Raw genomic sequence first — 23,695 nt, 5'->3', positions numbered from 1 at the left:
CACAGTTTAATACTAACAACATATCCAAATTGCAACACAGACCAACAAGATGATGATACTGCCGAGGAGAAAGGAGTAGGAAGCAGCTTTATTATGTGTTTTTGTTGCATGACTAATGATTAACTTGGATCACATGAACACAACACAGCTATCTCTTGGAATGACGGCTGTAAAAAAGCTGTCGAAAGGTCAGGGAATACCCAGTTGTTGACCCATGTTTTGATTTATTTCTCAAAAGATAAAATCAAGAAAAAGTAAAAATGTATCTTTCACAAAGGGCCAACAGAAGAAGTCATAGTTCATTTCAAACTTTACACTTCTATGCCATGTACTTCTTTACTAATCTGGAAATCCCCTACTGTATAACAACATGTTGTGTTGGATTTGTTTTGCAAACAACCAGCTCAACGTTCATCTGATTTTCTCATTTATCAAATTAATTAAGCCCCTCGCTGAAGACGAGGACAGGAAATTGTAACACTCTTCATTAAGGAGAGCAATGTCTATTTCAAGTCACGATGACAGCTCTGTCTCTGCACTCTTGGGAGAGACCATCCCCAATCTCTGCACTCAATAATGGATTCAGGTTTCTATTTATACGCCCTCTCACTGTCTCTTTCTCTCTCCTCTTTTCTCTCTGTCTGTCGCTCGGCCAGCTCTCATAATAATTATAGCTATTGGCTGTCATACAAAGGCAGCGACAGAAATAACCCCGGCCTGGGTTGTGTGTGTTACTCTATAACCATGTACTCGTAGCAGGACAGAGTCAGACGGTTCTGTACTTATGAAACTACTTGTTGCTGTAGAGCAGAAAAGAAAGAAGAATTCCAATAAAATATACACTATAACTCTGTATCTACGTCATATCTAAGTCACACAGTTTATTGTCGATTATAAGGACAGCTTTTCTGTCAGGAAAGACATTAAAAGATCTAAGATCTTCTATATTTAAAAAAGACTTGCTATAAGGCCACCATTGAAGATGCTTAAATCAGGTTGTGAATAAAGTATAATACTTTACTTTCTAAATCCACCATATCACACATCATTGCATACAAAATCAACTACACCCAAAACCTGGGGAAGGTTTCGTGCAAAAACAAACAAACAAAAAAACCCAGCCATTTTGGTCCAGAGAATGGAAGGATTGTGGTGATTAAAAAACAATTAAAATATTATTTGTAGTTTAAGCACTCTGGTTAATGTAAGTGTGTCGTCATGGCAACAGTTTGTAAGATGTACTAGTTTAGACTCCCATCATGCCTCCATGATCATCATGTCCTTTTAGGGAAATTGATTTGACCTTTTCCAGGTCATGGATGAATAATACAAAAGAATAAACATGAGAAAGAAAATAGCGTAAGAAACAACAGAAAGAAAGAGTTTTATATAAGCTTATTAAAACGAGCTTATCAAGGCTTTGTAGAAGCATATAGTCTGCATTGGTTACAAAGAGTAAGGTCCTCTACCTGCTTTATGTAAAGTGTCTCGAGATAACACCTGTTATGAGCTTTATCCTATTTCAAGAAAGATATAGAAGTAGTACATTCAGCTGGTTGCATTGGCAGTATTTGTTTTACTCCTTATAAGCAATTCAGGCCTAAAATTGTTGCAATATTTTAAAATAAGTTATTTATCTGGGATAGTCAGGTGAATATATTAAGTGTAACAAACTATGTTGACTATAATTTAGACAAATACACTAGCACAGTTTGAGATTTTGCAGTGTACAGATGATTAAGAATGATCCATGTTTTCAGATAGAAACTTGCTGGAAGAATTAAATAAATGTTTAGATTTGATGAACTTCAGTAGGTTGATTGTGAACAAAGTGTGTTTTACAGTGAGTCCACATCACTTCCCAAGTCTTGGAAAGTACCAAAAAAAAAAAAACGTACTTCTGTAGACACATAAACAAACAATGACCAGCAACGCCCTCTGGTGGTCTACATCACTAACTGCATGAAACTCGTGTTTAAATCAAGGGTTTAAATAAAGTTGTCTTGTGTTTACAGTTTCACTCAAACATGGCTACCATAGCAACCACTGGATACGCGGTAATACGGTGCTCGGTAGCTATCACTAAATGTGTTTTCTGTACTGTTACTATCACATGTAAATGTTATTCAGCTAACAAACTTCAATAATTTTACACGGTTTTAACTTTTGGTGAATGCAGGACACTTTAATGCGTACTTTTATCAACGCTAGCTAACGTTAACTGTCTAAGTTACAGAAGAGGTGGCGGCTGGTTGATGTCAACGGCTTAGTGCATTGCTCTGCAAACTACTTATTAGTGATATAAATACCATAAGAGTGTTTTCCTGGTATGTTTTCTGTGGACACATAGCACAGCAAGTGTCTGTCCGACAATGGATGCCAGGTATCTGTGCTAATACCATCCTTCTGACTAACGAGAGACTCCGAGTTCCAATATCGGACATAAAGGACACATTCCATTCAATGTCTTTGCCTTTGCAGGGGGAGGGAGACTATCAGCCCTGTGCGCCTCCAGCTCCAGTCAGCAGTGACAATGAGGACCAGCACAGGTTGGCCAGAAAAAAAGCTGCACAGTTTCTACAGGAAGCCGAGAGGAACCGCAAGCAGTACGTAGAGACAATCACAGTCATTGCACAGTATTTGAAAATGGAAAACAATTCACTTTTAATCAAGATACCATCAGTATATTATGTTGACAATCTCTGTCACACTCTGAACAAACAACATATACAGTAGATTGTGAATGCAAGGCGCCATAATACAGTCTTACTAGCTGGGTCTAAGTTTGTGTGAGATCAGCCCTTTGCATTGCATCTGTTTCTATGTTTATTTTCTATTGAATTAACTCATTTGCAATTATGGCTCTGCAGTTATTGGAAGTTAATCGTCTTGCATTTTCTCAGAAGTCTAGTCTATCGCAAAAAAACCCCATAGAAAAGTAATTCAATGTATTCAATGTCTTGCTTGTGCTTTTTAAATCAGCATGTATCACTTCTCTTTGAATAAAAGTGTTCGCTAAGGATACAGTACATACATTTCAAATTTGAGATATACCATTGTGTTACAACTTTTTTCCACAATTTAGATGATTTTTTTTATTCAGGAGAAACATTTGACAAACATAAGTATGTGTAAGACATGGAGAACAGCAGATAGACATACCCACTGTTGTGGCTCATATGGACTCTGCAATGTTTGCAACTTCATCAGACTTTGTATCGTTATCACAGATTTGCCATCGAATGTAAAACGCTGAAGACACACATGTTTTACTTTTACTTTAAATGTAGTTACAACATGTAAACAGGAAAGTTGTGTAATGATGCTTTAATGGTTTAAGAAGTGACTTAACCACTGCTGCTCATCAAATCAAACTTTTGTGATGACATATTATTATATTTAACTTCTTAGTTATATAAGACAAGGTACACACTGAACGTTAGCTTCTCTTTCTCTTCACAGGATTGAAAAGTGGGAGAAGGAGAGGACACTGAGTGTACAGTGCAGAAAAAATGGCTGGAAAGACGTGTGTGGAGAGCTGGACGAGTGTGAGAAAGTGATGGAGGAACAAAGAAAGGCTGAGAGTGGGTCCTTTTTTTTTTATCCTCATATTCCTCGTCAATTTAACCAGATACAGTATATCCACCCGTCACACTTTACCCCTCTGATTTGAAAACCGTTTATGTAGTCCTGATGTTCCACCTTTGTCTTTAGAAATGAATCTTCAAAAGCAGCTGGTGAAGATCCATAATGGTGTGAGGAAGTTTCAGAGACAACTCGTAGATGTAAAGCCAACTCCTGAGTGTAAGTTTAACATCCAACAGTGTTTTATAATTATATACAGCCAGTAATACTTTTTTAAATGTGCTTTTATTTTGCTAGTTTGTAGTTTCACATGAGAACATGACAATGAGATGATTTTATAACCGTCTCTGCCTTTCTGCTTTTGTTCTCAGTGATTGAGAAACTGAAGGAGATCATGTCCGACGTGGAAACCTCAATAAACACGCTAAAGGAGGAACAACGGTCAAGGTAGAAGGATATTATGAGCAACTGAAGGACAAAAAAGAAAGCTGTGTAAAATGTTTTAAAAAAAAAAAACACTTTTACAATCACTTTGAACTTTGAGTGGATTTTATACATGAAGAAAACAAACGTTTATTTCTGTGCTTTGGCCGCACTGACAATGAAATACATGTTCTGTAATGAAAACACGATGAGAAGTTGGTCTTTATTTTGACCTTCCCCGATCAGCTTTGAGGAACTTTTGAAGGAGGAGTGGACATGCAGACAGGAGATCAACGCGTACGAGAAAAAGATTGAAAACTGGAGCCTTGCTGTTCAGACAAATGAAGCCAAACACCACACAGCTCCCACTGTTAAGGTTTGTCCGGCTCGATCGTCTCTGTTGTCCATCGTGAACGATACAAAAAGGATTATGAGCTCGTCTAGACGTCTATAATTGAAGATGATTACTAAATCATTTTCTCTTACACGTGAAATTAGAAGTTTATTATTTTGTCTCATATCTCATAAATGTAAATATGTTGTTTATGGGACTTTTCCAGATGTGCAGGTTTATTTCTGACTCACACAAAAGTTGTTGCATTATCTTTTCCATCAGATCAAACTCCCTGACAGAGACCTCCCTGCTGAGGTCAGAGCACTCGAGGTCTTCTTTCAGAAGACAGGAGGCCAATATGGAGGCTGGGACCAGTATGATCACCAAGCCTTTCTCAAAGTGAGTCATTACTGTCATCACATCTGGTAATCTGCTTCAGGCAGCGTCAGCAGGTCTCACACCAGATCTTGATGGCTTCATGTTTCCTGTCTGATTCCCTCTAACATGTTTTATTCACAGGTGTGGACGAAGCACAGCGGGCAGCCAGCCTTCAGGAAAGAGGCCAAACTCTACCTGCCTGCCAAAACATTGGAGCAGATAGAGCAACATGAGGACTGGCATCAGGAGCTGATCTACCTGCAGGACCAAAAGAGAGAGGTACACAACTGTAAACGTGTGAGTCAGGATGCTGGTAGCGTAGTGGTGAGTGTGTATGCACCATGTATGGAGGCTGTTGTCTGCCTAGTGGTTGGCCCAGTTTAACTCCCACCTGTGGCTCCTTTTCTGCATGAAGTAGGGGCGTAGGATATCAACTACCACACTGAAAAGAAAAAAACAAACCTGACAAAGGTACAGAGGTACAGACTGAAAGGTTGTGATTTATTTCTCATAAATTGTTGGTGTCGAGCAAGACCAGTGAGAGACTGAAAATGAGAAGGTTTAACAATACACTCAAGGATGGATCTCACTGCTTGTGTTTGATTATAATAATACAAAAAATAATTCATTGGACCTATATCGCGACTTTTCTGAATGCTCAAAGACATGAACAAAACAAAACAGTGAAAACCATGCAAAGAAGAAAGAGTCAGAAGGACAGAGAGAAACGAGTTTTAAAGCAGGTGTAGGCGATGTTGAAGAGGTGAGTTGCAGATTTTTTTTGTTCTTGTGATATGTCAAACAATACCTGCATCACTATGAGAAGATTACATGTTTGATTTTCACCTTAAAAATCTAACAGAAAGTGACAAAAACACAGTTCGATGTGTAAAGTCTTTCTGAATACATTGTGGACTCATTAAATCAACCCTAATGATAGATCAGATGTGAATTGTGCCTCCACACATTTATTGATTCTCCCTCTTCATTCAACTGAGGTTCTTTTTTTCTGAAGCTTTTGCACTGACTTCAAATCCTTCAGCGATTTCTATTTTAATCCCAACGTCAAACATTATGTAGGCTATTCAGAGATGGAGAGCAATCAAGCATCAGCGACGGCAGACAAAGATACAGAGTCAGGAAGAAGCGGAGGAGGCGGAAAGGCAGGAGAAGGAGGCCAGGAGCCAGGCCCACCTACACAAGTGAGTCAGGAGTGGAACAGAATAAATTAAAGAGAGAAGAAGTGGAGCAGACATTGATTTTGGGACTAAAGCTGTCAAATGCATCATATGTAGGTCATTGTAAAGAAACAGGTCTAATGAGCATGTAAGTGTTGATTGGTCACTGTAAATTAGCTTTGTTTTCTCATCACTTTCATCACAAAAAATATCTTTTGCCTTGTTTGTGTCAGAGCCGAGGAGGAGAGGAAGGAGACAGCTCGACAGCTGGAGGAGTGGAGGGAAGAGAGGAGAAGGAATGAAGAAGAGGAAGAGAGGCAGAGACTGGCTGAGGAGATACAAAAGAGGAGACAAGCGAAGGTGCTGTTGTGTATGTGTGTTGAGAGGGCTGTGTAGATAGATGGATAGATTTATGTTGGATCAGAGCCATAAAAAACAGCCTATCTAAAGGATTACATGCAAAAGTACAATACTTCTTTCCAGCATGCTCCTTGGTATAGCGCTTTTCAAACACACACTCCTAAAAATGTCAGTGCATTTCAGAACGGCTCGCCCCTGAAATCTTTCAAGCTGCTCTTGCATACATGTCCTCCTCTGTGGGAGGCATGGCATAAGGAGTGACACAAATGATGATGATGAAATCACTGTAGTTAGTGAAAGATTGATTTAAACATTTTGGCTGCTTGCGTTCAAACACGCAGCTCACCTTGAAAAAAAATCAGAAGCTTTTCAGGAGTTTTGTGCATGTGCGAAGTACTGTCTGTACTTGTAGTTTGAGTGAACAGGTGTCCACAACATATTTGAACTTTTACCTTTCAGGAAGAGCGCCGCCGCCAGCTGGAAGTGAAGCTGACCATCGAGGAGCAGCTACGACTTAGGAGAGAAGAGGAGGAGGAACAGGAGAGGAGGAGGAAAGAGGAGGAACAGAGGGAAGTGGATGAGAGAAGGAGAGAGGCAACAAAGGGGATCAAGCGCTTTAATGAAAGGGTACAAAGTCTGTAAATGAAAGACAAACACAATACCAGCTATTTGTCTGTTTTCATCTGGAGTGCATGGTATCGCCCATTCTAAGTGATAGATTGTAGATGTAAAAGCATGTGTGATTTTACCTCTCAAAGGCAAATATAAGTAGATAAATGGAGTCGTCATACTGAGTTAACACAAAGCATGTCGCTGAATTTTTGCAGGATCTTCATAAAGTGGAGGCAAAGCTTCAGGAGAAACTGCTGAGGGAAAAAGAGGAGGAGGAGAGACAAAAGAGAATCGCTGCTAAGTTAAAGGAGAAGGTCAGGGGACATTTGATCCATAAACTATGTCAATCTTTATATCTTAAATCCAGAAGTTGATTGTTTTTTTTGTCCCTTATTCAGGTGGACGGTCACGTGAGCAGAGATGCCTCCAGGCTCACTCAACCCACGAAGGGATGGAAGGAGCGAATGAAAAACATCGGACCTTCAGGGGGAGGACCTGTGCTTCAGATGTATCACAGGTTTGATTAGTCTTAATTTTCAATACGCCACATTTACAGTATATTAAGGGGATTGTTTGTTGAATATATAACTTCCTGTCATTTTGTTGCAGAGCTATTCCCACTTGGAGACAAGGCCTGTGAAAGTCACCAAAACTGAACCGCCCTCGAATGCATTCAATACGAACTTCCATGTTGAAGATATAAGAATATATTTTACATAATGGAAATAGGACTGTAATGCAATATTGTGATTTTGTTTGGATCAAATGTGTCTTGTTGTTTCCATTGTTTCAATCTATGACTTACTTTACCTAAGTTTTATGAATCTGTTGTTCTTTGTAAATAAAAGCTTGTCAACTATTCCCCACCTGTGAGCTGTGGTGTTTGCTTTGTGATAGTAGTATACTGTTAACAATCAGTGTTATGCGGTATTCATTGCTTTATATTAATATTAATACACTATGTAAGGTTGCACTGGTTGTGTCTAAGTAGAGCTCAGCATACATCTGTTTAGTTTGTAAGAGGACGGGAAGAGCAGTATTTTATGTATTTCTTAATATATTATTACTATCATAAAACAAAGAAAATGGTATAATTTCTACTCCACTAGTGGGCGGTAGTGCAAACACGTTGGGTGCCAACCGAAATTAAAACTAAAGAAGACGAAGAAGAAGAAGATCCCTCATAGGTGCGGATTCAAAGATGGCGGAAGAGGAGAGCCAGTTTGAAGAATTTGAGCAAATAGACTTTTTAAGAGATCGACATGTACGCTTCTTCCAGAGGACACTTCAGGTGTTACCCGAGAGATACGCCTCGCTTGAAACAACCAGGTAAATCTCACTGGAGTTAAAAACGTTGCTCTAATCCATACGGGTTTTTTTTTTGCTAAATAAGTTGAGTAGCCTCCGAGCTAGCTGTGCTACACAAACCAAACCGTGTTTGAATGAAGGGAAGTACCGCTCCGTTTTTTTGTTTTGCTTACTGCGGTGTTATGTTTAAATACGCGACCATGCTAATTGGATACCTGTGGTTGCCGTGGTTACAGCGGTGGAAGAATAAGCAGCTGTCCTCGCGATTCTCTGTGTGTGTTTGGTTTTTCCTCGTTTAAAACATGATACCTGATTATTATATTTTAATAACTACCCCTGCTAAACAAGAGGACATTGTAGTTATTCTCAGCGTTTCCAGTAGCTTTTATATTTAGGAAAACATCAAGGTTGGAAAGTCACCAGTTAGTTAACGGGGTCACTCGTTACACAGATACACCGGCTAACAGAGTTGTGACAGTTTGGCAGTGTATAAAAACGGGCTCAACTTTACGTAAAACACAAATAAGCCAAATTTAATTCTTCATTTGTACACTTAAATGATCTTTCCTGTTGGCTGAAGCAACTAAACATCATCCACAAGTCTGCTCATTAAAACACAGATCTGAGTATGTCTTTTTTTTAATCACCCTACACATTTATGTTGCTGTTTACTTCCTCTGAACATTAGAGGTGTTTCATTCACTCACCTCACCACCTCATTCTCTCACTATTTATTTTACACACAGACAAATGATGACAGATTCTTTTTAGGGGCTGTAATCCTGCCTGTCAGTGTATTTTTCTGGGTTTTTTCTCTCTATAGAAGAGGTGATTGGAGCTTTTAGTTGTCATGTCGACTAAATGCTGCATCATGTTGGTTCTGCTCTCCGTGTATTTCCCTTTCCTCTTGCAATATTGTCACACAGATTTTGTCTCTTCTTTCATTCGTTTTGTCCTCGGGGAAGTCAAAATGCTTCAACACCTCCGATGTAAAAGACGGTCATGTGTCCTCCTCAATTTTAAGTCTTGTTCTGCAGCTGCTGACGCTCACCATATTATAATTCTTCCGATTACTGATGTGAACCATGACACCTTTAAATTGATTTATCAGGATATCACAATTCATCATTTCATCACTAATGACTGTGACTTCCTTATCCTGGTTCACTCTTGTTCTTGAGACTAAAGCCCTTTCTTTCCAAAGCTTAGATGAAGAGGATCATTCATACATTAATTTCCTCCCATTTTGATCCCTGCACCATTTATAGCGAGCACAAAATGCTGCAGCCAGACATATCACGTCACATATTACTCCAATTCTGTTTTCTGTACTCTGGCTTTGCGTGTAGAGTACAAGTCAAGAGTCTTGTTCGTACTTTTAAAGTCCTGCAGAACTCCTACGACCTCGCTGTCCCCACAGGTCTCTCACCTCAGGCCCTCTGATCTGGGTTTGCCGTTTGCTCCACACTCCTGACTAAACAGCCTCTTGTTGTTATTGTAGGTTTGAGAGGTTACGTGTGTACCGCATTAATAAGAATGCTCTCTTCCTTCTGTGCAGGTTAACTATTCTATTCTTTGCCCTGTCCGGCCTGGATGTTCTGGACGCTCTGGATGTGATCGATAGAAACGTCATGATCGAGTGGATCTACTCCCTGCAGGTTTTACCCACAGAGGATCGTAAGTCCTGTAACCTTAACACTTTTCACCGCACATCAGAAATAATTTAGATACAGCATGGTGACCTCTGACACACGAGGCTGGAAGATAATGAAGTTGAGCTGAGAGATACAGTGTCCCAGACACACGGCCAGGGGGATTAGATCTCATCTTTATATATTGAAGGAAAAAAACAAGCTTAATGTCTACGTAATTAGATGTCAAAATATAAATTCACACATAGGCCTTCATTGTTGTATGCACTGCAGTGCTCTCTGTATGGACATCAAGTGGCTGCATCATTCTTTTTGTAAAGAAGACGATAATGAAGACATTTCTCTCAATGACACGCACAGTGAAGACGATCAGAGAGGGGAAGAGGAGCAAATGAAGCTCATATGATCGATGGTGTCTGTATGCGACTGCTCCTAAGTGCTAACGGAGGGAGGGGGCGGGGTGAATTCATGGTATAATATATATAACCATCCTCAAATATATCTGCAGTAACCTGGGAACAACTTTTGACGTCGCCCGCCGGGCATGAAAGGGGGGGGAAAGGAGAGAATGAAACCTGAAGACGAGCTTCTTCGGGCTTCCTTTGCATTTGGATGTGTTTGTGGTTTCATCAGGGTGACATAGAGGCTCCTCCATGGAGTTAAGTTTCCTGCCAATATGAGATCTTTTAAAAATGATACTGGCCTCCAGGTGTCCTCCTCGTTCAGTCTATTTCATCTCCTGTTCCTCTCGCCATTAAAAAAAGAAAAAGTTTGACTCTAAATATTTAATGACTTGTTTTTTTCTGTCTCTTAACAAGCCGCTGAGTGCCATCTGTTTAGATGCCCAGTCAGTTCATTATTCAAAACATCAACACAAGTCATGTCGGGAATAGCCGTGCTTGATTGGTCTCATTCATGCAGCTGCCATATGTCTGCCGCCTGGCTGCTTTTCTGCCATTAATTGGGAAAATCCAACTTTAAAAGGCTCATCCGAATTCATCGTCAGCATGGAAAGACATTATTAGTTGGGCTGTTGAGACTTTAACAGTTGTTGATGGGCGTGTTGCGGTCCAGTTTAGCACAGGTGTGTTGGATGTATCATCTGTTTTTATCACGATGATTAACGTCAGAAGTTGTGCTGCCACCTGTGCCAGGAGACGCCAGTCACTGATGTTCATGTTGTAGGTTCCTTCGAATCAAAACGTGTCGAGCAGACAGTTTGGATCAGTGACTTGAAAAGAAATGGATCATGCAGAACTTTACTAATTAGAGAAGTTAAAACTGATGAGTCAGTGAGAATAATGATCACTGTTTATCTTCAGCCTGTCACTCGTCTGGCACGTTATGTACATTTGGACGTGTTCAGGCTGTCTCTGCTGCGGGCGCTGTCTCTCGGTCCTCGCCCGTAGATGGCAGCAGCGCAGCTTCTGAGCAGGCTGAGCGTGGTGGCTGCAGCACTCTGCTGAAGGTCAACAGAGCTGCAGCCTCGTCTGTGAGACAGCGGAGCAGAGTTGTCCCGTTCATGTTTGTCTTGGTGTTCACTTTCCTCTCTTCCCGCCCTCCTCCTCTCATTCTCCTCCAGAGTCTAACCTAAGTCGCTGTGGGTTTCGAGGATCGTCACATATTGGAATTCCTTACAGCACGAAGGTACTACCCCTCCCCTCACTCGCCTCCAGTTTGACCCGACATTGTGTCCAATATGTAAAAGATGATGCAACCCTTCATTTGCATCAATCTAAAGATGTTCTTCCTTTACTTCCACGTCTGCTCCATTCCTTTAATCCTACTTTACCTCAAATTTTCCATTGACACTCATCTTTTTTTTTTTTTTCTTTTTTTGTGTGTGTGTGTTCCTGAGGTGGGGTTGTTAGCAGATCAGAAGCTAGACTATGTTAGGCTCCAGTGAAGCGTACACTGGTTTGTTTGTAATGATTTATAGCTTAGCTTCCACTCCTGCGACCGCTACAAGATGACACGTAACTCATACAACCCTGCTTCTGAAAAAAAAAAACTGTCCCTTTAAACATTGCATCAGTCGGTTTCTTCACTCCAGAGGCTTTAGATACAATAATAGTGATTAGAAGAGATGTTTAATGCTTTTTATTCACTTAGATTTTTTCTGAATTCTTCAGCTTTAGGAGGGTAAATTCATTTGTCTCGTTGTGAACAATTTCTTTTACATTTTTAACTGAAAAACCACAGTGAGGTGAGTGTGTGTGTATTGATTATTATCATGTGTATATTGTGCAGGGTCCGGGTGTGCTCCATCCATACGACAGTGGGCATGTCGCCATGACCTACACTGGGCTGTGCTCCCTGCTTATACTGGGAGACGACCTGAGCAGGGTTAACAAGCAGGCTTGTCTAGCTGGTCTAAGAGCGCTGCAGCTGGAGGACGGCAGGTCAGTGAGCGCGCGCACACACACACACACACACTCACTCACTCACACTCACACTCACACTCACACTCACACACCCACACCCTGACCAAACCTGCCACTTTAACTCTGACTCAGTACACCTGAGGACATGTGAGCACTAGCAGTCTTAATCCACAGTGACAGTAACTGTTGTTGGTGCATGTTCACACACACACACACACACACACACACACATTCATCGTGAGTCTCATGTCTGGCACATTAAAATATATATATTCCCCAATAAATGTATTTGAGCTTTCACATCTCTTTTCATTGTATGACGTGTTTCAGCTGCTGTGTCTTGGAGCTTATTGCCCTCTGTTTGCGTAACCCTCCTGTTCTTGTTGTTTGCAGTTTCTACGCAGTGCCAGAAGGAAGTGAAAATGACATCCGGTTTATCTACTGTGCAGCCAGTATCTGTTACATGCTGGATGACTGGTCAGGCATGGACATCCAAAAGGCCATCGAGTACATCCGAGGAAGTCTGGTGAGTCCGAGAGGAGAATGCTTCAAACGTTGCCGACACGTCTGTGCAGGAGTTCGGTCAAAACGACGCACCATTCAGTATCGCCTGCTCACTTCTTCTTCTACTGTTGTCGCTGCTGGGTTAAAACAAGTTGGTTTGACTTATAGCAGTGTTTTATTGAAGTTTAAAAATGAGGTTTTGTCACAACTCAGCGAGCAGTGTTTGCTGCCCTCCTGCATGATTTAACATCATGACTTCAGAAGGACTGCCCTCTAATGGTGCCACCTCTGTTTCTGCACCATTCACTGCAGTTCCTCTACACTCGACTCGACTGGGAAGAACAGGCCACCCACCCTCGGTAGATGGCACTCTGCCTAGAAATGCTTCAGTCATAATTGATGAGCAGTGAGTGAATGATGGTCTTGTAGCGGTAGCAGAGCTGTTGGCTCCAAACAGGAGGAAAGCAGCAGGTTTGAAGTTTGTGTGATATTCTGCTCTTGTGTTTAACTCCACCTTGACTTTCACCTCAGTGTTTCGAACTGACGTGGGGTAGACTCAACTCAAACTTGTTTTCTACCTTGTTGCCATGGTTACCGAGACAATTGAAGTCCCCAGAGCGGAGCAGAGGTGTCTGCTGTTTATCTTTACACTTCATCTTTTTTTCTCGGTCTGACCCAGAGAGTCTCGGCACACACGGTCGTTCTCAAGTTGTACGCATACTGCAGAGTGTTTAAGATGCTTCTCTGCCATAGACAACGATAAGAGAGTGAAATTAGTGATTTACAGATAAGTGTCAGACAACTTGCCACGTGCTGCGGCTGCTGTTTGAAATCCTGAAATGTAGTTTATGATGACATGAGCATCCAGGCTGATTTTTCCATCACTTAGTCCGAACCTCGTCTGTGAATGTAGTAACAGCCGGGCTGGTATCTTTACATGAACTCTTGATCCACACACATCACTTCCCATGCTCACACTACTGACCTGTCTTTCCACATTTTATAACTCGTGTAATTAAAAAAGGCTTTTTTCCTTTGTTCTCTGCACAGTCGTACGACGGTGGGTTTGGCCAGGGAGCCGGGCGAGAGTCACACGGTGAGTAGACTCATCCTGACACGCTTTCGTCTTTGTATCTGATAAATGGGACTTTAAAGGCTGGGTGCACGGTTCGGTATGACGAAGAAGAAAACTAGAACCTGACGCACTCTGCAGCCCTGATTTAAATGTCTGATTTATTTATTTAATATCGTTCCTACCAGATCGTGGTGTGTGTGTGTGTGTGTGTTAGTGATGTCATGGTAGAGGGCATGAAAGCGACTGATGGTGGGACTAACTGGTTTAAAGGATTAGCCAATAGAATCCATCTCTGTAGATTTATAATCCCAGCCCCTCTCAAATTAAACCTTATTATGCAGACACAAAAGCCTTACACACACACACACACACACACACACACTCCTTAGACCACATCTGTAGTCACCTTTTTAAAAAAAGAGCTTGCATTTTTGGTTGCCGTGGTAACAGACTGTGTATTGATAATTTCCTTCGTGCAGGAGTTCAGAGTGATTACAGGCTTCTGCTCTCTTCTTCACGCTCGCCAACTCTGAGTCTGAGAGGCGCTCACACATCAGCACGGATGTGCAGAAGATGCACATTAGCCGTCGTGGCGTGTTAGTTCAGCGCGGAGACCTCCCGCACCGTGTGCCCGCTTTCTCTCTCGCAGATAATTGTGTTTGAGTCTTTTTGTAGTCGACTATGTGGAGCGTGGTCTCAAACATTTCCTCTTCTTCAGGCGACGTTCTGTTTTCTCAAGAAGAAGAGAAGCTTTTCCTTTCAACACACTTAAACTAAATCCATAATTGTTGCTTTCCATGTTTTCTCTCTTTTTGTTCAGTGTATATAATTATGTTATTATTATGACACCTACTGTTAGAGTAAGTGGTTTTGGATTGCCCCCCCCTTTGTGTCTGATCCAGATTTATATTTACCCTCTGTGATCTGTCTCCTGCAGACAGACAGACAGACGTGAATGATCGGAGGCCAGTGTTGAACTTTGGCAGATTTATAACCTCGTCCCACCTCGTCTTTGTCTGCCTCCCCCGTCACATAAACACAACACATGTACAGATCAGCAGCCGGAGATGGTGATAGTGTTTAAGAATGAGTTAAAGGCATGGTGGTGATAGATGATACTAAAAGCAGTTGACAGCCGCTTGAACAGAGTGATGGATAGCGGCTGCTTGTGGCGCTGATAACAGCCTGTCAGCAAACCATGAGCACAATCATGTTTGTATGAGTCCAGCTGCAACGACACCGTGGATCCAGCCGCAGTGAGAGCAGCAGCAGGCTCTCAAGCGTTTTGTTTTGAAGGGTCTCACACACACACACACACACACACGCACACACACGCTCTGTTTAAACTGTAGTGCTCTATAATCAATGTGGAATACACTTCAAGGGCTTTTCCATTCAAACACATGGTGAGAAAAGCCTTCTCACTCTAACTGGAGTCATTACAGTCATGAATAATCCATGTCCACAGTGTGTGAGTGTCACGCTCACGCTCTGTCTCTTGTGTGTGCAGGTGGCTGGACGTACTGTGCCATAGCCTCTCTGTGCCTGATGGGTCGCCGGGAGGAGGCGCTGAGTCAGCGGGAGCTGGACAGGATCCGGCGCTGGTGCATCATGAGGCAGCAGACCGGCTTCCACGGGCGGCCCAACAAACCTGTAGATACATGCTACTCCTTTTGGGTCGGAGCTACGCTGGAGGTACACGGACCCACACGTGCCATCACGTCCACATTCCTGCATGCATTAACGTGCCATCGTGCTCTTCGGCATTTTAACGCTGATTTGCGTGCACCTTTGCAACGGAAAGGAGACTGGAGATCTGAAAAGTGCAGCGGCATGCACTTCTCAGAACGTCTCCTTTCATTTATTTAAACAGCGCCGTGTGTGCTCCTTATTCACACACATTCACAAACACGCTACGTGCAAAACGTGAGAGCAAACCTATCAGCATGTGGGTCATCACTGTGCCAGAGGTGCATGCAAAGACACATGATCTAAAAACACTGTGAGATGAGCTAAACAGCAATGAGTAAGCTGAGGACACACACACACACACACACACCTCATACACACACACACACACACACACACACACACACACACACACACACACACACACACACTTAAACTCATACACACTTACACTCGTAGACGAACACAATGCATGAAAACTGTGAATTTCTGGGTCAGATCTGCGCCACAGGGACAAATCTGAACACACAAAATATTTTCTATATGGCAGAAGTGAAGTGGCAAACTGTTGGGCTCAATATTTTCCCTTTGTATCTCACAGAAAGAGAATGTTAAGGGTTTGATTATTGATTTCAGTGACACACTTCGTGAGGGAAAAAAATAATCTACAGCTCTGAGAAAAATGTCGAGATCACTGCAAAAACAAGTTCTTTCTAAAATGTGTTGGTTTAATAATTGTAATAATAATCCAAATTGCCTTTAAATCAGCATAAAAGCCATTCTTTTCCAGTGTTCGTCGCATTTAACTAGAGGTACCCCTGGTGCCTTGCTCATGTGTAACTCAGTAGTGCTCATGAACTGGCAACTCTTCAGCTCCCAGACCAATTTCCAGATTTTATCCGCAGAGCTGCTGCTGTAGAAGTAGAGGAATATTGTTGCCGTGGTCTCTTACTTCTCGCCCTGAGCTGTTAGTTCGACCCTCAGACTTAAACACTACAGACAAACTCTAACAATTCAAGCACTTCTGCTATCGACCAAAAAAACCCCAAACATTTATCAAGTCTTCTTCCAAATGTCTCATAAAAACGTCTCCTTTCTGTCCCAGCTGTTGGACGTGTTCCAGTACACACACTTTGACAGGAACAGGAGCTTCATCCTCTCCACGCAGGATCGCTTGGTGGGGGGATTCGCCAAGTGGCCGGACAGCCATCCAGGTAAAACGGAGACACCTCGCAGTGGACACTTAGAGTCGTAGCCATAGAAAGATTGTCACACTAATCCAAGCAACCCTGTGTTCGTCTGAAACCCTTAGTGTCTATTAGGAGGAAACAAATAGACGCATTGTTTGGTTTCATGAGTTGCAAAGATTTCCCATCAAATACAAAACTTGGGTAGATCTAAGCAGTTTCGATCTTTTCTTCTTCCCTTCAGCCTTTACAGTTTCTACCCTGCCCTCCACAGGTGCACAGAGGTCAGGGTGGAGTTGTTGTTGTTTTTTTTTTTACCTGAGATCAATGGAAAAGCTCTTGTAACTCTAAACTTCCATGGCGCACATGCTTGTCTGTGTTCCCGCTCCTCCCTGTCATGTGTAATAGATGAGGCGATGGTTTGTTGGTAGCCCGAGGACAGACGAGATGGAGCTCCTCCTATTACAGGAACAAGGCAGCAGGACACAATGAGGCAAACAGACGCAGTGTCCACAAAACCTCCTAGATACCACTGGACAAAGAGGAACTTCAGGAAATAAAAGGGGCCGTGCTGCAGAATGGCTTCAGATGTAACTGTACTTGGATTGTTGGCTGTGCACAGCCGCTGATGTCCCGGAGCTGTTCTGTGAAGATAGGGAGACAACAATAACACAGAACAAAAGAAGGTGCTCTCTGTTTGTCCAAGCTCTGATAGAGACAGAGTTCAGCTCACCTGCTTCACTTTTGATGGAAGGCAAAGAAAGAGGAACAAAAAAAAACAACCTAATTTAAACTGAAATAAATTAGATTTTTTATTTTTTTTTTGTCAGGAATCCAAAAAAATAGCCACACAACTCCTCCCTCAGACTGCCCGTGATATCTACCGCTCTGTGACACCTCACCTTCACAGTGAATGTCAGGGAGGTGTAATGGAGGGGGGGGATGTGATACCCATTCTGTAGTGTTTTCAGAAGTAGTAAAAAAGGTGTTGAAGGGGCGAGACTGATCAGCGGAGACAGCGGGGGAAAGGAGACGTATTTGTCCACACTGCTGTTTCTCTACACAGAAACAAAGCTGTCATGCAAAGTGTCTTCACAGACACCAATTTTAAGCCATCACTAAATCGATATGAACGTAATAACACTGGGGGTTTATCCGCATTCCCACTGTACATTTCTATACAGCAGACGGATACATTTCGAGTCCAGCTGGTTGACATAGTGAGCGTTGAGCAGCTCAGGTGTTGGTAAAAAACAAACAGAGTAAATCACATTTCAGCTCCAGTATGAACGTATGTTTGAAGCAAGCTGCACAAACACTTGAAGCTATGTGGAAGTTAAAAAAAAATTGCAGTTCATCCAGTGTCCACTTGAGGCTGGTTGCAGAAGCACCAAAGTCACATTCACACCCCATTAAAAAAAAAACCTGTTTCCAATGAACATGTTTACAGCCTTGTTCATCAAAAGAAATGAGTCAGATTAGCTCGTGTCTCAGTCCACACCAACGGTATGGTGGTGATTCTTGTTCTTTAAAATGAGGCGTGCAGCCGACCTCAGCTGGTGTTGCTGTTTGTCAAGAGGCTTAAGTCCCGCCTCAGCTCCAGCTCTGAGCCATCGATGGGACAGATGGGTGACACCACTGAGGGCGTCATCTATTTATGTTTACAGTCTATGGTTTAAAGGGGGAATTCAAATCTGCTCAAAAACATCACATATATGATCAGTGACAGTCCTGTTTGTTTTGATCTTTTATTTAGTTTAACATTTAAAAAAAAAGGAGAACTGAACATCGAAAACCACAGGACAAAAAGAAGTCCTATTACACCCCTTAAAAAAGAAGTTGATATAAATGACACATAAATACATAATATAAATTCATGTTAAAGTTGTATACATGTATAATATTTACAACCAATGAAATAATATCCACAGTATATAAATATGAACACGTCTGTGAAGTGGACTGAAGCAGTTTCAGATTTTTGGCCTAACAGATCCTTTCTCATTCCCGTTAATCTTAAGGCTCCGCCCCCCCGCTGCTTTGCTTTAATGAACTCCTTTAATCTGACCATGAGAGAGCTTCTGATGTCGTACTCTCATGGAGATCACAACATAGATGTCCAACACTGTCAGTTCCATCTGGGGGACAGTGTTCACATTTCCAACCATCAGTGGGTTGGTCATCATGTTAATGTTCCCCCAAAATGTCTGTCAGACCTGCAACACCTGTAGTCATAAACGTGTGTGTGTGTGTGTGTTTTCTGATCTAAAGTCGGTGGATGCATAACAGACCTTGGGCAGACTCGTCTTCAGTGCAGCCTCGAGTCTTCCTCCCTCTGGATTGAGGCAGCTAATGGGGCTTTGATTGATTCGGATGCCTGTGTCCAACGGGCTGTCATTTCATTATCATTCAATTACTGCTCCATTAAGTAGCCTGTGCAGCTTTTATCCTGGTCCCTGGGGGGGAGGAGGAGGGGGGGGGGGCATGATATGTGCATTATTTATATGTCCTTAGGGGAGCCAGACAACAGAAAGACATCCTCTGCATAATGATGTTCTTTATGGGTACTGTGGTTGTTTCATTGACCAAACATGGGGGTGACTCCCTCTCTCTGATGAAGTCCACTGCCCTGTCACATGCAAGTGCTTCTCTTTGGATACATGTTACACTCCCTGACTTTTGTCCCCTCCCCCTTTCTCCCTCTCTCATCCCTTTTCCTTCACCTCTAACCCCCCCTGTCGTCTCCACTTCCTGTCCGTCAGACCCCCTCCATGCTTACTTAGGGCTGTGCGGTCTGTCTCTGATCGGAGAGCCCAGCCTGAGGAAGGTCCACCCAGCTCTTAACATCACCCAGAGAGCCTTTGAGCGCCTCCAGCAGCTGCAGCAGACGTGGAGAGACAGCACGGGCAGCTGCAGCAGACAGCAGCTCTGACAGCAGGATGCTCCGCGGCGCTGTCTCTGAACAGGTTCAGTCATCAGGAACACCGGACAGTAGGCTGTGAGAGGCCACTGGAAACTGCTGGCTCACTCATCGGAGAGACCTCATTTCAGGAAGGTTTGATAGACTCCTGTCCTACACGGAGCTGATCCTGTAAAGTGACTCTTTCTTTTTGTTGAGCAGTATAAGCCACACTTTTTTTTTTTTTTTTTTCTTTGCTGCCTTTTTATGAGTAGACTGTAGGGAATGACAGTGTTCATTGTGATCTGTTGCAGTTAAAATATGTGCCACAAAGTCAAATTTGAGATGCTTGAATCTTACAAAATTCCAGATGCCTCAACTTTGCAAAGTCCTTTTTGGATAATGAAGCTTTTTGCACCTTAGCCTCATCATCGTAGTTGACAACAGAGTCTGCTGTAAACCCTCCTGTCCCAGACACTGAGACGTAAGGAACAACCTCAGAGTGCTGCTGGAGACACTGAGGCGTGCTCGCTGTGTGCTTGCTCTCTGATTTATGTCCCATTTTGCAGGGAAACTGTTACGAAGACGGATAGTTGGACTTTTGATGAACACCCTTACATCCTCAGATACCTACAGTAACACTCTGCTGCCTTTTCCTCCCCGTACGTTACGACTTACCTCTCTGCTTTCCTAACATCTCAATCCTTCCCCTGGAGGTGCGACACCAGCCTGGCAATGTAGACTCTGACTTCAGCTCCCTTCACTTTCACCACTGGAGGGTTTTGTTCAGCGATCAGCGGAGATTTTGAAATGAGGATCGAGCCGCTCGGGTGAAATGAACAGAAACTGCCTTAAGGGTCAGAGCCATGATTCAGAAAACAAAAATTAAGAGCACCCTAGAAAGAAGATAAAAACAATGAGTTTAGCTCCCGGCGTTATCTTTTAAGATCACAGATAGCGTGCCGTTCACAGCTTTCCCGAGGCAAACGGAAAAGATTCAGCCAGGGAAGAAGGAGAAAACGTCTTGTTCCTTGCGGGGTATTTCTCTTCAGTTTAAGCCACTCATCCCCTCTCGACGTCCCCCGACTCCTGAACCCTGAACTGAGCAGCTACTCTTCCACCAGTGTTCCGTTCTCCCTTTAAGACGCCATGCAGCCTGGAATCAATAAGACAAAAGATGAAAGGCTGGCGTCGTAACCTGGGGATATGATCTCTTTTTGAACAGCGCTGAGAGTTGACTTGTTGTTTTGGCGAGAAGGACGCCGGGCGAAAACAAAGAACAATGCACACGAGCAGAAACAATCTGACTGTGCTCGTCACTTCCTGTTGAGTCCTAACGTGGACTTCCAACAAAGGCCAACGTTTCCACACCTGGACTCTCCGCTGCATTACCCATTGTCTCCACAAACGATCATACATCTTCAGCCTTCTTTTCTTGAAGCTGTGCTGAAGAGAGGAAGTGAAATCATGAGTTCTCAACATGAGGACTCGGAGTGGAAACTCCTGAGACGTCATCCATGCTCGTGAAAATATCACGTGACAGCTGGTTCAACTTTTGTCATACTTCATCCTGTAACTTCCTTTCACTGCTGAAGCACATTTTCCCCTCGATCGACTTATTATTGTATCCTGTCCTTGTCTCTGTCTCTGCCCAGTTGGCTTCTATTCATGTTTCCCTCAAACACATGCTCCACTGTGAGGACTCATGAAGTTTGACTCAGTAATAATCTGTTTGGAGCCCTGTATTTACATGAAGACATCCATATTCAGCACCAGATGTACTATGATTGTTTCACAAGTCAGGATGACAATATATTGCCATATTGATATTTTGCCCCACCCTTAATAAAGCAAATGTCTTTGTTTAAATGTCACCCTGCTCCACATGCTGTCAGAGCTCTGATCCATGCGATCCCTGCTGAAGCCACACCCTTTGACTGTAAGGCTGCAGACACGGCAGACACCTGCTCCCTGAGATGAAGAGCGAGTACAGAGCAGCCTGTCAACACGTTACCTGCAGGGAGTCTAATGTGTGGAGCACCACTTCTTACTAGATATAAAAATAGTATCCACCTCTGTGTTTCCCCCCCCCCATCGTGTCTGAAATGAAGCTGGCCTCGCGCCTCTCCTCGCCAAGTTGACCTGCTTTTCAGATGTAGAACGCAGAGCAGGGAGACGGAGGAGAGGTGAATAAATAAATAATGCGTCCCATCTATTATTGAAGGTAAACCGTCGGAGGCTTCAATGTCCTCTCTGAACCTTGACCAAACCTCCAGTGTTGGTTAGCTTTGTTTTGGTGCAGAAACAAAAAGCTTTTTGTTCAGCTGTGTCCTGTAGTGCTACATTGTTTTAATTGTGAGTCTGTTTTTCTGTTCTGCTCTTGCTGACTTCTACATTGCCATTTTTGTTGCAATCATTTTGTTACTTTCAGGATTAGATTTAATTTCGCCTTTCGGAAAATTCTGGCTTCTTGCTGTTGCATCGACAACTGCAATGTAACCTTTGAACAACAAATCAAATTAAAGCTCTGAAAAGAAAAACAAAAGACCACTGACACTATATGGTTTTCTATTTAGAGGTTTGCTCGAATTAAAATACCTTTTTTTATTTTATTTTTTTATTTTATTTTTTATGGTATATTATGTCTCCCTACTTTGAAATGAGGTAGATGGATACTTTATTGGTCCCGAGGGAAATTCAAAGTAAACAGTATATGTATTTTATCTGGAGAAAATGGCTACTTATTAAGAAAACTAAAATATTCAGGATTTTTCAGATGGCAAGTAATGCAATAAAACAGATGAATGAAGAGTTCACTAGCTGTGGAGATAGCCTGAGGTTATGTTGCATGCACCATGTACAGAGTCTATAGTACTAGTCGCAGCAGCCGTGGGTTCGAATCCGACCTTTGCTGCATGTCATCCCCCACTCCCTCTCGTCCCAAGACTTCCTGTCTGTCTTCACTTGTCCTGTTGAATAAAGGCATAAAGGCCAAACGATATCTTAAAGGAGGAGGAAAACCTTTTCTTCAGTGGACGTTTTTTTTTTTTCCAGAGTTGTATATTCTGGTTTATCCCCTTCTGGCTGCGTATTTATAAAATATCCTAAATCTGAGAAGTCGTGAGTCAAAAAAAAGCATGTGAAGAAAGTGATTGTGTCTCCAGTGCATCCTCTGAAACGACCACTGTTACAGCTGCCTTCTGCTTGAATGTGTCTGTGTAGAAGAAGGACAAACACTCCCTAAAACCTGACCATGAAAACATGTGCCTCATGTAACTTTTGTTCTGGGTCACCGCTCTCTTGATGCTCTCTATGTGAACAGCATGCCTAACACGGGCAAAGCTTTGCTGTTTCCGTTCCATAAAGAAAAACACCAACGATATGAGATCTGTACATGGAACAGAGTGAACAAACAGCTTCAACCTCGACTTTCCCCCCCACCTGGCTTTAATGGGTTCACTTATCCAATCAGACGAAGGCGTCCTGATTAAGGTGATGTTACCTGCATGTCTGATTGCTAATGTTTATTCCAGAAGGAGAGAAGAATTCATTTAGACAGAAGCCATAACTGCTTACTCGACTTTAAAGGGAAGGACAGATGTGATGGACGGAGCTGCCTCTTTCTGCAGAGTTTTCTATCACGTCTCACTTTTGCTACGTTGCGCTGCATTTGGCGCTCTCAGTCCCAGAGCATGAGAAGACGGGACGAGGCTCTGCGCCTGGATTCTCAGTTGATGTAAAGAGCTATGATTTTCTCTTGTGATGCAGCTAAAAAGCCCCAAAAGCGGACAATTCAAACCTTTGCTTCATCATCAACCAACATACAAAATGTAATATTGAATAATGTAACAATACATGTAATGGAATTTATTTTTTCTATGCTTTGTAGAAATATTGAGTGTAGATAAGTATGTAAATGTGTATAAATATGTGACTTCTTTTGTGCAAGTGCTCAAGATCAAATCATGTTTACAGCTGCAGCTTCGAGATGGTTAAAGGAGTCTGAAAAGCAAAAGTTCAGTGTGTTCTGTAGCTTCAGCTTCCAATACGAGGAGAGTCATGTGGATTAAAGCTTGACGGTGCAAGCTGTATATATGTTGAATAAAAAGGCATACTAACTTTTTCAA

The 23,695-nt window shown here is 42.5% G+C and overlaps 2 protein-coding genes across 3 annotated transcripts; both read left to right on the top strand.

The window, feature by feature from the left end:
• The first annotated feature begins 2,007 nt into the window (after positions 1-2,007).
• ccdc112 (coiled-coil domain containing 112) lies at positions 2,008-7,739 on the top strand. Of its 2 annotated transcripts, none has more exons than XM_079371211.1 (14): positions 2,008-2,057; positions 2,482-2,606; positions 3,463-3,584; positions 3,715-3,804; positions 3,957-4,032; positions 4,255-4,384; positions 4,625-4,741; positions 4,862-4,999; positions 5,801-5,922; positions 6,132-6,258; positions 6,718-6,885; positions 7,086-7,184; positions 7,269-7,387; positions 7,480-7,739. In XM_079371211.1, the coding sequence occupies exons 1-14, from the start codon at positions 2,028-2,030 to the stop codon at positions 7,508-7,510; spliced, it is 1,494 nt and encodes a 497-aa protein (XP_079227337.1). In that variant the 5' UTR covers positions 2,008-2,027; the 3' UTR covers positions 7,511-7,739. The 2 variants fall into 2 exon arrangements, with proteins under 2 accessions (XP_079227337.1, XP_079227336.1); XM_079371210.1 differs by having other exon boundaries at positions 2,021-2,072.
• A 252-nt stretch (positions 7,740-7,991) lies between these two features.
• Positions 7,992-23,695, top strand: pggt1b (protein geranylgeranyltransferase type I, beta subunit). Its single transcript, XM_079371224.1, has 9 exons — positions 7,992-8,199; positions 9,737-9,855; positions 11,413-11,477; positions 12,081-12,232; positions 12,608-12,740; positions 13,769-13,814; positions 15,304-15,488; positions 16,588-16,696; positions 19,432-23,695. Exons 1-9 carry the CDS (start codon positions 8,072-8,074, stop codon positions 19,599-19,601), a joined length of 1,107 nt encoding a protein of 368 aa, XP_079227350.1. The 5' UTR covers positions 7,992-8,071; the 3' UTR covers positions 19,602-23,695.

This window comes from Symphodus melops, assembly GCF_947650265.1.
Source record: "Symphodus melops genome assembly, chromosome: 1".
Taxonomy (NCBI): domain Eukaryota; kingdom Metazoa; phylum Chordata; class Actinopteri; order Labriformes; family Labridae; genus Symphodus; species Symphodus melops.
This window is presented reverse-complemented; position numbering and strand designations above follow the sequence as displayed.